General features: G+C 36.4%; 1 protein-coding gene across 2 annotated transcripts in view; it reads left to right on the top strand.

Annotated features, from left to right (window-relative positions):
• Positions 1–1896: 1896 nt before the first annotated feature.
• The window catches only part of LOC123529841 (solute carrier family 35 member E3-like), a 46631-nt gene continuing 35712 nt past the window's right edge, over positions 1897–12815 (top strand). The window contains exons 1-2 of one of the 2 annotated variants that reach the window (XM_045310390.2): positions 1897–2498; positions 7836–7946. In XM_045310390.2, coding sequence (XP_045166325.1) covers positions 2046–2498; positions 7836–7946 — 564 coding nt within the window. In that variant the 5' untranslated portion in view covers positions 1897–2045. The remainder of the gene's footprint in view (positions 2499–7835; positions 7947–12815) is intronic. The other variant, XM_045310389.2, reaches the window with a different exon arrangement.

Genomic DNA, 12815 nt, shown 5'->3' with positions numbered 1-12815 from the left:
TTACTAGCCAAAATATCCCCTAATGCCAAAGGTCACTATAGGCATAAGTGGTGTTCAGAATCTCCTTTCGTCCCTCAAAATAAATAAAGCATGTGGTCCCGATGGTCTAAAGCCGATCCTTCTAAAAAATCTTAGTGAACAAATCTCACCACAAGTCACTAAGCTCTTTCAAAGGTCCCTTGACACGGGCACTATCCCAGCTGACTGGTCCAAGGCCAGTGTCACTCCTCTGTTTAAGAAGGGCGACAAAAGCAATCCGGCAAATTACCGGCCTATTTCCCTAACTTGTACTCTCTGTAAGTTACTGGAACACATCATAGCCTCTAATATTACCAAGTATTTCCAGGTTAACAATATCCTTTATGACCTACAGCATGGGTTCAGAGAGAAAAGATCATGCGAAACTCAGTTACTCGAACTTGTGTCAAGTCTTTCTTGATTGGCAGGCGCCAATCCGTCCTTATGAATGGTGAAACATCAGAGGAAGTTCCAGTAACGTCCGGAGTCCCACAGGGCTCCGTCCTAGGCCCCCTTCTATTCTTACACTACATTAATGACCTGCCTGAAAATCTGATTTCACAGGTTCGCTTATTCGCCGATGACACTGCTGTCTATTTAACTGTAAATAGTCCTGCCCAAGAAAACATCCTCCAGCAGGACTTAAATAGGTTACAGCTATGTCAGAGTAAGTTGGACATGGAGTTTAACCCCTCAAATGCACAGTTATGAATATAACAAGGTCAACAAAAAAACCTTCAGATCAAAGTACACACTCCATGGCCAAGTCTTGGAAGCAGTTCCTGATGCAAATTATCTTGGCGTCACTAGTACTATATCCTCAGATCTTAATTGAAATAAATACATCAATTTAGTCACGTCCAAAGCTACCCGAACGCTTAACTTCATTAAGGGAAATATCCCATGCAAAAACCCAAAAGACCGAGAAGTAGCTTATAAAGCCCTTGTCAGACCACAGCTGGAATATGCTAGCTGTGTTTGGAACCCCTATACCCAACAAAACATCCACCAGATCGAAATGGTTCAGCGGAGGGCAGCGCGATGGGTTAATCATGACTACTCCCCTTACAGCAGTGTCACAAACATGCTAAGTCAGCTGAGATGGCGTACCCTTGAAAATATGAGATCTGATTCACGCCTCCTTATGTTCTACAAAATAGTGAATGGTTTGGTTGCTGTACCACTCCCTCGATCCCTATGTCAGCCCCCCATCCCGTCTAACAAGACATATGCATATGCATCCCCACACCTATACTCAGATCCTCACTCCCTGTAATTACTATAAATACTCTTTCTTTCCAGCCACCATAGTGCTTTGGAATTCCCTTCCAGTACAACCTGTGCAAGCCCCCATCCTGAACCAGTTTAAGCAGGGTGTGACCAAACTTGCACACAATGTTTAATAACATGATAGACCTGTTTTTAAACTGCTTTTATCTGTAAATCCTTCTTGTTTTTAACACTATCTACTGTATTCATGCTTGCAGTACACTTCTGCTTCTGCTTTCTGCTTCTGCTTCTGTACGGTGTAGGGCCTTTTACAGCGTAAAAGGCCCTACACCGTACATCATGTATTACTTAAATGTCATTTAAAATGGTAATTCATTTTAAAAAGATAATTGCAGAAGAAAATATGAAAATCGTAAGCATTTCAAAACTCTTTGAATTTTTAAAATCCTTAAATAAACGAAAAACTTATCAAAAATTAAAAATTCCGATCCCATACATAAACAATACTCCCCCATAGCCAGATTAACCATGAACAGTCGTTCCTTCCTGGGAGGAACGATAGATCAAGGGATGAGCCGGGTACCACTGTTTGGGAATATCATACATGTACATGAAAAGTTCAAAGTTCAATATTTGGGCTACTTTACAAGCTTAAAAAAAATGTCGCGTTATAGTATACAGAACGATTATATGAGTTCTACAAACTGATGTCACAGGAAAACACACCCCACAAAGATAATCAAAAAGATTTACACATATAATAGGGCTTTAACTGACGCGAGACGTAATCAAGTACCATGCCGATGATTACACAGCGACATGGTTATGCGCACGCAAATTATTCTCATAAACAGATTTTCAAGATGGCGCCGCCCAGTCAGAACTTCGTAGCTCTGTGTTTATTTTTGAACATTTGTTGTTCTATAGTGATTGTCTTGATCAACAAATGGATTTACACTCATTACGGATTCCCAAATGTTACTTTAACGTGCATCCATTTCATTGTGACAACAATAGGTCTTCTGATATGTCATCAGTTCAATATATTCCAGCACAAACGGTTGCCGGTTCTTAGCATGCTGCCGTTAGCGTTTACATTTTGTGGTTTTGTCGTTTTTACAAACTTGTCACTGGAAACAAACACTGTCGGCACATACCAACTTGTAAAGTCCATGACAACACCTTGCATAATGTTCATTCAGTCACAGTTTTACCAGAAGAAATTTTCACTTCAAGTCCAGCTGACAGTGGTAAGGAGAATGAGAATACCTTCCTTTCAACTCAGCTTTAAGTTTTTTCCAGGCGCGTAGCTACCTATACCCATAAAACACAGTTGCGTTCACATGGTCCTCAAGAATTAAAAAAATAAAAAGTCTAAAATGCAATAAAAACTAAAGGGGGAAGGGTACTATAATATTATATTGATATATTTCCTTTCTTTCAGAAGAATTCTTAAGAGCGATCTTTGTCACGCTTTTAATGTAATGAAATATAAACTATATATAGGAAGATTAATTCTTCTTGAAAAGTTTGCGAAGTTTAAACAGCATTCACGCAAAAATCCACGTAATTCACGCATAAAAAGTCACTTGCACACAAGTTTTAAAATTCCACGGGTACAATGCACGCGTAAAAAATCTGACAGAAAATACATTGTTCGTCGATAAAGAGCCGAAATTCAAGTAACCAGACATTATATTTGATCCGTACACGCAAATTACCGCAATACACACCGTTGACAATTTGCTACATGTCAAGACGAGTTGAATTTACATGCCGATAGCATAATTTAAGCTCCGCCTACTCCAGGTACTTGTGAGATTTTCGCGAGAACTGTGACAGCGAATCAAATAATTTGTAAAACTAGACGTGATAGTATTCAGCCAATCAACGACACAGTTACATCTTTGACACTTCCTGATAATTGTCAACATGTGCGAGTGCAAACAACGATTTTGGACGTTTTTTCAACAAGTTATTGAATAATTAAGCGGTCAGCTGGCATCCACTACAAAATTATTTGGTCTCCATTGTAAAAGAAAGGCTCGTAAGCTGCGCGTTTATTAATATTTACAAAATGACCGGTTGCGGACTGACTTTCATCGGGCAATTTTTCATTTTTATTCGAGTCCGATACTGTTCATGCCAAAAAAGTATTACCCGCCGAGTTTTTATTTTATAACATTTTTTTAGCTCACCTGTCACAAAGTGACAAGGTGAGCTTTTGTGATCGCGTGGCGTCCGTGCGTCAGTGCGTGCGTCCGTAAACTTTTGCTTGTGACCACTCTAGAGGTCACATTTTTCACGGGATCTTTATGAAAATTGGTCAGGATGTTCATCTTGATGATATCTAGGTCAAGTTCGAAACTGGGTCACGTGCGGTCAAAAACTAGGTCAGTAGGTCTGAAAATAGAAAAACTTTGTGACCTCTCTAGAGGCCATATTTTTCAAGAGATCTTTATGAAAATTGGTCAGAATGTTCACCTTGATGATATCTAGGTCAGGTTCGAAACTTGGTCACGTGCGGTCAATAACTAGGTCAGTAGATCTAAAAATAGAAAAACCTTTTGACCTCTCTAGAGGCCATATTTTTCAAGAGATCTTCATGAAGATTGGTCAGAATGTTCATCTTGATGATATCTAGGTCAAATTCAAAACTGGGTCACGTGCGGTCAAAAACTAGGTCAGTAGGTCAAAAAATAGAAAATTCTTGTGATGTCTCTAGAGGCCATATTTCTCACTGGATCTTCATGAAAGTTGGTGCGAATGTTCAGCTTCATGATATCTAGGTCAAGTTCATAACTGGGACATGTGCGGTCAAAAACTAGGTCAGTAGGTCGAAAAATAGAAAAACCTTGTGACCTCTCTAGAGGCCATATTTTTCACGAGATCTTCATGAAAATTAGTGAGAATGTTCACCTTGATGATATCTAGGTCAAGTTTAAAAGTGGGTCACGTGCCTTCAAAAACTAGGTCATTAGGTCAAATAATAGAAAAACCTTGTGACCTCTCTAGAGGTCATATTTTTCAATGGATCTTCATGAAAATTGGTCAGAATTTTTTATCTTGATGATATCTAGGTCACATATGCTCAAAAACTAGGTCACTTTGTCAAATAATAGAAAAAACGACGTCATACTCAGTTCAACACTGGGTCATGTGGGGATAGGTGAGCGATTCAGGACCATCATGGTCCTCTTGTTTTGTTTGCTATAATGTTGCAGCAAGATATAGCAGCAAAAAAATGTTATAAAAACTTGGCGGGTGATACTTATCAGCGTCTGTTTGAATTTTTGAAAACTTTTTTTTCTTCAGAATTATGGAATAAAGAAAAACTCTTTGCATGGAAAATGTTGTATCTAAGAAAATGAATGGTCACATCAATAGTTTTTATCCATATTGAAACAAGAAAATTATAGCTTTCTTTTCAAATTGCTTCACAAGCTTGCTGGATGTGAGTGGTGGGGGGGGGGGTGGATACTGAGTTAGAAATGATGTTCATAAATTTCTATTTTTCAACTAGAAGTCTCTCCACTCTTCTATAAGGAGAAGTGACTTTTAGCTGTATCCCTGTGGTGTATGTGTAAAACAAACCACTGTCTGAATACAAGTGTCACTTCCAATATACTTTATAATTTTGTTTCAGTTGGGACATTTTTTTCAATTTGCATGGTTTGTACCCAATTTTTTTATCATGTACCCACATTTTCTAAAGTATGTGGGTACATGTACCCACTTTTCAAAAAGTCAGTGGGAATGCTGTTTAAATATGGCCGAATGCCAGTCAGATTGTCCGCCTTATCTAGGTTAAAGGTCAGTAATTCAAATCCTTCATTGCATCATAATCATATAAAAACGACAACTTCAGGTCGTCTTTACTTATCTTTAGAGAACATCACTTTTTCCTACACCTATTTTTCATGAAAGTTCTATCACAAATTAACGAAAAAATGAAAAGAAAATAGGGGGTTATGTAGTTCCTAGTGAAATGCCAGTCAGTTGTGGTCTGCTACCCTAAAAATGGCGCATATTTACTCTCGTCCGCGCAGTAAACACCTACTTCCGGTTTTGATCTGCAAAACTTGCCATGTGGGGTGTATGAACATGAAAACTGTCTCATTTCATGCAGAACGGTGATTAAAGCACTCGTTCTACACGAATTCGCGCAAAAAATGGGAAAATTAGGATCTATTTATTATGGACTTCTTTCGACTACACCACAGAAGCATATTTTCGACCAAATTACTGACTTTATTCCTCTAGACATTTAAGACGGGAACCTGAGCCTAAATGATGAAGTGAGGTATACAATGTTCTCACCAAGCAGTGGGCAAATGTCCATTGTTTAGAGGTCGATTTTGCATATTTGAATATTTAAAACATTCCAGTGTTTCAGTCATGTACTATCAGGATTCAATTTATTTTAAATTTGCAAGAATATTTCTTATTAAAACTATTAAGATTCGCGCTAGGCCTACTGTAGCATAGTTATTGGCTAAATTTGCAACTTTGAAAAACAAGAGTTTCATCGAATTAGTGATAAAATCTGCTATTTTACCCTTATTTCATTGTTCCGTTTGAATCGAATGTTGTCTTATATATTGTTCTTAATGTCCTGGAAAATGTAGTCAGTTCTCTTTATATTGGTATTTTTAAAGTTATTGCGAAAAGGCTACCAGTAGCGTAAGAGAAGTTAAATGATACAGGGTTATTTCACGACAGAAGTAGTAATTTTCGAAATACTACGTCCTGCAGGACAGTTGATTTGAATTTAACATGAAAAAATATTTTATTTTGGTAAAACTTTTCGAAGGATTCGAAATTTTAGGCTCTTTTTATTCTAAATTTATAAAGAAATAGCCGTAAGGAGAGCCTTTTGGTTTACACCTGAAATTCAATGTTAATAAGCACGGGTTAAGTCTGTTTTGATCATAAAAATGTTTTATAGATAATGACAAATGCATTAAAAATCATTTGATGAAAAATATAAGCTGATATAAATATTAACATAATGGTCATTTTGTGACTTTCATTTTTGTAGTGTGTGTCTTATAAAACATGCAGTTATATTAATAGGCTTTCCTTCATAATGAATTTGTGTCAATTATGTAATACAAGATTCTCAAAAGTTTTAAATCAAAGCCTCAGCCTAAATAGTAGTTATTTAGAACTATGTATTACGTGGCACGTTTTGAAAGCGGTTCAGTGTATTAATTCGAAAACATAATAATCTTATTGAAATATTTAATCAAACACTGTTGGCATCTGATTTTCCATAGGTGAGCGGGCGCCATTGCAGCTTGCCAGACACCAGTAAAGCAGCCCACCAAGACCTATATCCGTCCATCTATACTGTACTCTGTGTTCTTGCTAGTATGCCATTATCAACAGCTACCACTGAAAGATCATTCAGTGTAATGAGACAAGTAAAGACATACTTACGGAACACAATGACCACTGACAGGCTATCGAGACTTAGGCTGTTAAACATTTACTGGGAAAAGGAACTGCATTTTTTAAGCAAATCTGTTCTAGACAACTTCTCTAGAAGGAAGAATAAATTGGCACTTATTTTTGAATGAATAAAACATGTTGTTAGATGTCTGTACGTTGGATTTATGTTGTTCTTTGTTTGATTTTTTCTAGTGCAATGTAACCACTGTATTTTACATCCATCATTTCGATTTTCTACCCTCAGAACAATATGCATATAATATTATTGCACGACTTCATACAAATTTAAGTTTTACATGTACTACTAAATTTAAGTTAATATTTGCCAGGCTGAGATATCGTTTTTGTGAAATTATTTTTTTTTTAATTCATTATTGTAAATTTGTTGGAGAAAGAATTAATTGAATAGTAACATCATTAGAAAGACATCGCGGAAGAGAGCATTTAAATGTTTTCTCTATATTTTTAGAAACGAAAAAGATTTAAATGACAATATCGCTTGTTATGTCAAAAAAATCCACTTCGAAAAACGAATGTTATAACATGAAACCCTGGTATTTAAAATATTTTATTGACTCTATTTCTTTTGAAAATACTCCCAGATTGCACCAAAAACGTTCTAGCAAACAAACATTTGAACCCCTAACCCCTCTAGAATGCTTGCTTACACATTCTCCAAGGCCTAGCTACGTCCCTGTTTTCTGAAACTTTATTCCAGCACTTTGAAAACTTATAGTTGGAGCCTGTGCCAGATTATAGTCAGGTACACTTTTTAGCTGATTCTCGCATATTATTCATTAATTAATGTAAACTGAGATCATGATTAAAGGCAGACCTGAGGTAATTAAAATAGTCATTGTAATTTCATGAAATGGTAATAGTAATTTAATTGAACATTTTACCACACAGTCTGGTCTGGATCCATGCTCTTTGCTTTCAAAGCCTATTGCAATTAGAGAAACTGTTAGCGAACAGCATGGATCCTAACAAAACTGCGCAGATACGCAGGCTGGTCTGGGTCCTTGCTGTTTGCAAATGCACTGTGTTGGTTTTCTCATGGTGTGGCTCAATTATAAAACAGTTTTGAATCCATTGGTTAACAAAATGTAATTGACTTTGTTTTATACTTGCAGGTTCCTATAGCTGTTGGTGTATTCCTGAACTCGTACTATGATGTAAAATTTAATGTTCTTGGTATAACATTTGCTAGTATCGGTGTGATTGTTACATCATTGTACCAAGTGGTAAGTGAACTTGCACTGGTAACACCAGCTAGGTCAATCTAGTTTTCTTGTTTGCTCCAAACAGTGTCTGTGCACTATATTCCTTCATTTCCTCATCTATATACATAGAGGATATTTGTTTGTTCAGTGTAAGTTTGAAACACCTTTCACAAGTGCAATATTTTCACAAGTGGCTTAGCTGCGAGTTAAAAATGTGAAATATATTGCTTATGAGTTAAAGATGTTTTTATTTTACTTGACTTTTAAAGAACAAACAAATTTTCTTTTTATTTCATGTTTTGGCTAAATTTGCCCATTTTATAGATTCTTACCAGTGAAAAATATACTTGATATTTTTTACTGTGAAAGTAACAGATATATTTCACTCTTAATATGGTATTTCAATTATTCACTGAAAAACGTTTCTTGAATCTACACACAATTGCTGAACAATCATTGATAGTTGTAGTAACTAGCAGTAACATTGTCAGGGAACAGCTGTTAAAATAGAAGTTCAGAGCAAAATTGAAAGAAAAAATGATAAACCTTTACTAAAAGTTTCAGCGAATTATCAGACAGAGATCTTGAAGCTGCTTCCTTTTGAAGCCATGTTCTTATCTGGCATTTGTATCCGACATGTACACATCCCAATTTAAAAAACAAGATCTGTGCTTTGTAATTTTGTTGAGGGATTATCCCTTCTGTTGAAACTTTGAAAAAAATAGAATAGTCACTACAGTTTGAGCCACCCCCATGATGAAACCAACATAGTGGCTTTGTGACTAGCATGGATCCAGACCTGCCTGCGCAGTCTGGTCAGGATCCATGCTGTTCACTTAAGGTTTCTATAATTACAATAGGCTTTGAAAGCGAACAGCGTGGATCCTGACAAGACTGCGCGGATGCGCATGACAGTCTGGATCCATGCTGGTACCATAGTCACTGTGCTGGTTTTCTCATGGCGTGGCTCATTTATTTTGAAAAAAAAAGTTCTTATTACTTGAGCAAAAATATAATTCTTGTTGATACTTTTTTGGGCATTCTTGTTCTTGAAAAAGAATGGCCAGGACCAGTACAAGAAGCTTTAGAAAAGATGTTACTTTACTGGCCATTGTTACTTTTGATTTCATATCTTTGTCATTTGAAATGTTGTTGAGGTACTTCGACAGTACATGAGTGACCTGTATGTTTTGATTCTTTATATGTACATATCATAATGTATATAGCATTTTTATGTAGAGCCGACTAGTGGATGCAAAGACATAGTTGTCCAAATGACTGTTCGATGTGTGTGCTTACGTCAGTGTGTATGTGCTTGTGTACGCACAGATTTCTTTGTCCCACCCATAATTTTGACATGCATTGAGAAATCTTGTTTATATTTAGCATAAATGTTAACCTCATTGAGACAGAATGTCATGCACAAACTGTGAAGGTCACAGATGAGGTAAAAGGTCATCTCAGATCTTGTCTGACCCAGAACTTTGATATGCATTGAGGAATCTTGTTTATAATTGGCATGAATGTTTAACTCAATGAGACAGTGTCATGTGCAAACCCCAGGTTCCTATTGCAAAGGTTAAGGTCACAGTTAGGGGTCAGAGGTCATTTTAGAGCTTGATCAGGCTGTAACTTTGCCATTTATAAAGCAATTTTTAGCTCATCTGATTTTTTGAAAAAAAATGATGAGTTATTGTCATCACTTGAGCGGTTGTCGGCGTCGGCGTCGGCGTCTGCGTCGGCGTTGCCTGGTTAAGTTTTATGTTTAGGTCAGCTTTTCTCCTAAACTATCAAAGCTATTGCTTTGAAACTTGGAATACTTGTTCACCATCATAAGCTGACCCTGTATAGCAAGAAACATAACTCCGTCTTGCTTTTTGCAAGATTTATGGCCCCTTTTGTACTTAGAAAATATCAGATTTCTTGGTTAAGTTTTATGTTTAGGTCAACTTTTCTCCTAAACTATCAAAGCTTTTGCTTTGAAACTTGGAATACTTGTTCACCATCATAAGCTGACCCTGTACATCAAGAAACATAACTCCATCTTGCTTTTTGCAAGAATTATTGCCCCTTTTGGACTTACAAAATCAGTTTTCTTGGTTAAGTTTTATGTTTAGGTCAGCTTTTATCCTAAACTATCAAAGCTATTCCTTTAAAACTTGCAACACTTGTTCACCATCATAAGCTGACCCTGTACAGCAAGAAACATAACTCCATCCTGCTTTTTGCAAGATTTATGGCCCCTTTTGGACTTAGAAAATATCAGATTTCTTGGTTAAGTTTTTATGTTTAGGTCAACTTTTTCTCTTAAACTATTAAAGCTATTGCTTTAAAACTTGCAACTCTTGTTCACCATCATAAGCTGACCCTGTACATCAAGCAACATAACTCCATCCTGCTTTTTGCAATAATTATTGCCCCTTTTGGACTTAGAAAAATCATTTTCTTGGTTGAATATTATGTTTAAGTCAACTTTTCTCATAAACTATCAAAGCTATTGCTTTAAAACTTGCAACAGTTTTTCACCATCATAAGTGGACACTGTGCATCAAGAAACATAACTCTATCCTGCTTTTTGCAAGAGTGATGGCCCTTTTTAGACTTAGAAAATCATGGGTAGGACAATATTTCTATTATACAAAAAAAATCAGATGAGCGTCAGCACCCGCAAGGCGGTGCTCTTGTTTTATAATGCCCCCGGCATCTACTGATGCGGGAGGCATATAGTGATTGTCCTGTCCGTTCGTCCGTCCGTTCGTCCGTCCATACGAGGTTAACCAAATGGGACCGTTTCGTCTGGCATCAATACCCCTAACTAGAATGACTTGATACTAATGCAGATGTAACCTGTGACCATTCCTCATCTTCAAACCTCAGTTTGACCTTGACCTCGTTTTGGACGTGGGATGCTTTGTATGGGCCATTTCTTGGTTAACCAAATGGGATAGTTTTGTTTAGCATCAATACCCCTTACTAGAATGACTTGATACTAATGCAGATGTAACCTGTGACCATTCCTCATCTTCAGACATCACCTGACCTCAGTTTGACCTTGACCTTGACCTCGTTTTGGTCTTAGGTTGCTTTGTATGGGCCATCTCTTGGTTAACCAAATGGGACCGTTTCCTCTAGCATCAGTACCCCTTACTAGAATGACTTGATACTAATGCAGATGTAACCTGTGACCTTTCCTCATCTTCAAACATCCCTGACCTCAGCTTGACCTTGACCTCGTTTTGGACTTAGGTTGCTTTGTATCGACAAGGATGCCACCAGGGGCATCAAGCGTTTATTGAATGCAGCTTCTTGTTTGGCATATTTTTACCTCAATAAGACAGTGTCTCATGCAACTCCCTGTCCTTGATAGCTTGTGCGTTAGACATGTTGCCTGTGGGCATCTAGTTTGTGTTATAACATCTGCTGAACTCAAAGGCTTAGTTGGTGCCCAAGCCTGGTTGGACAAAGGTAGCAATATATCTTGAGTGATTCTGCAGATGTTGTGAAATATATTGATAATTTTACCTAAAACATCAGTGCCCACATCAGTGGCAATTCAGTTACAAGATTTTTGTAAATGAATAAAGATTAGCTGTGAAAGTGTAATGAAGACAATAAAACTTTTAAAATACTTTGATAAATATTTGTGTTGAATTAGACCTTAGAACTGACCTATATTGTGTACTATGATGTAAAATTTACAGTAGATTGTTATATACCAGTACATTCTTAATAATATCAATATATATCATCCTTACCGATTTAACTGCCTACTGAATTTTCCTATCTTTCTTTCTAACAACAATAGAGGAACACCTGTATGTGTCAGCTGTTCTTTGATGTTCAATGCAGTACAGAAATGTACATGTTATCTGATATGTTTCTCTGTATGGTTAGTGTATTTTATAAGATTCTTTCACTGATTATAGGTGCAGAGGAGAATTTCCAGCTTCGAGGGTAAATGTTTAGGCGGTAATGAGGCTCTTCCAAGTTACCGCATAAACAGTTACCTAAGAGCCGGATATTCCCATCTGCAGCAACAACCAGTGGTAGAATCTTTTTCTTGCATACCATATTTAAGAAATAATAAAAATAAAATCAATCTACAGCTTTCATTTTAGAACTATTTCTTATACAAAGCGCAGGAAACCAACGTCGTAAACAGGAAGGATGTCATGACGTTTCAAAGACAAATAACAGTGTTTAGTTCCGGTTTTGTTAGTTGCAGTTTAAAGTTATGATTTTTTGATAAAATAATGTTTTTTTGAATGGAGAAATATACTGTCAGGAACAAAGATTTTCATTCCATCCTCTGAAATAAAAAATAAATAACTAAATAAATCTTCTACATATATGTAGTTCGGAATACGTTATTTACAATACGAGAGTCATCTTTTTCCAGCACTGGTGAAAAAAAAAAAATGGAAATCTTGTCTGGAATGCAAGAAAGTTTGATATATGAAATTTTTTAGATGCTCTTTTTTTTGCTTAATGGTTTGAATTTTTCTCAAATATGAGGGCCTTTTTTGTTACATTTGTAAGCATCAAGGTCCAGCTCACAAGATTTGCATATAAGGTTAGAGACCACCAGTTGTTTTCCCATAGACTTACATTATAACATTATGGTGTGTACGGCCTTCCATAAACCGAAACATGTATATCTAATTACATGTTTTTCAAGACCTATCTTTGTACTACCAAAATATCGGATGGAGAAATTCCGTTTATAAAACTTTTTTCAATACACATAAGATACACAGAAAAATGAATTAACAGTAATCCTAGTTTGGAAATGAATTAATTGTGTAATTATTCTACCATAATTCTACCATAACCACTATTAAAATGTGTAATTTGAGTTGTTGAGCTGCTGTTTAGCATAAATATTGCTGA

Source organism: Mercenaria mercenaria, chromosome 13, assembly GCF_021730395.1.
Source record: "Mercenaria mercenaria strain notata chromosome 13, MADL_Memer_1, whole genome shotgun sequence".
Taxonomy (NCBI): Eukaryota; Metazoa; Mollusca; class Bivalvia; order Venerida; family Veneridae; genus Mercenaria; species Mercenaria mercenaria.
Note: the sequence above shows the minus strand (reverse complement) of the source record. Positions and strands in the feature narration are given on the sequence as shown.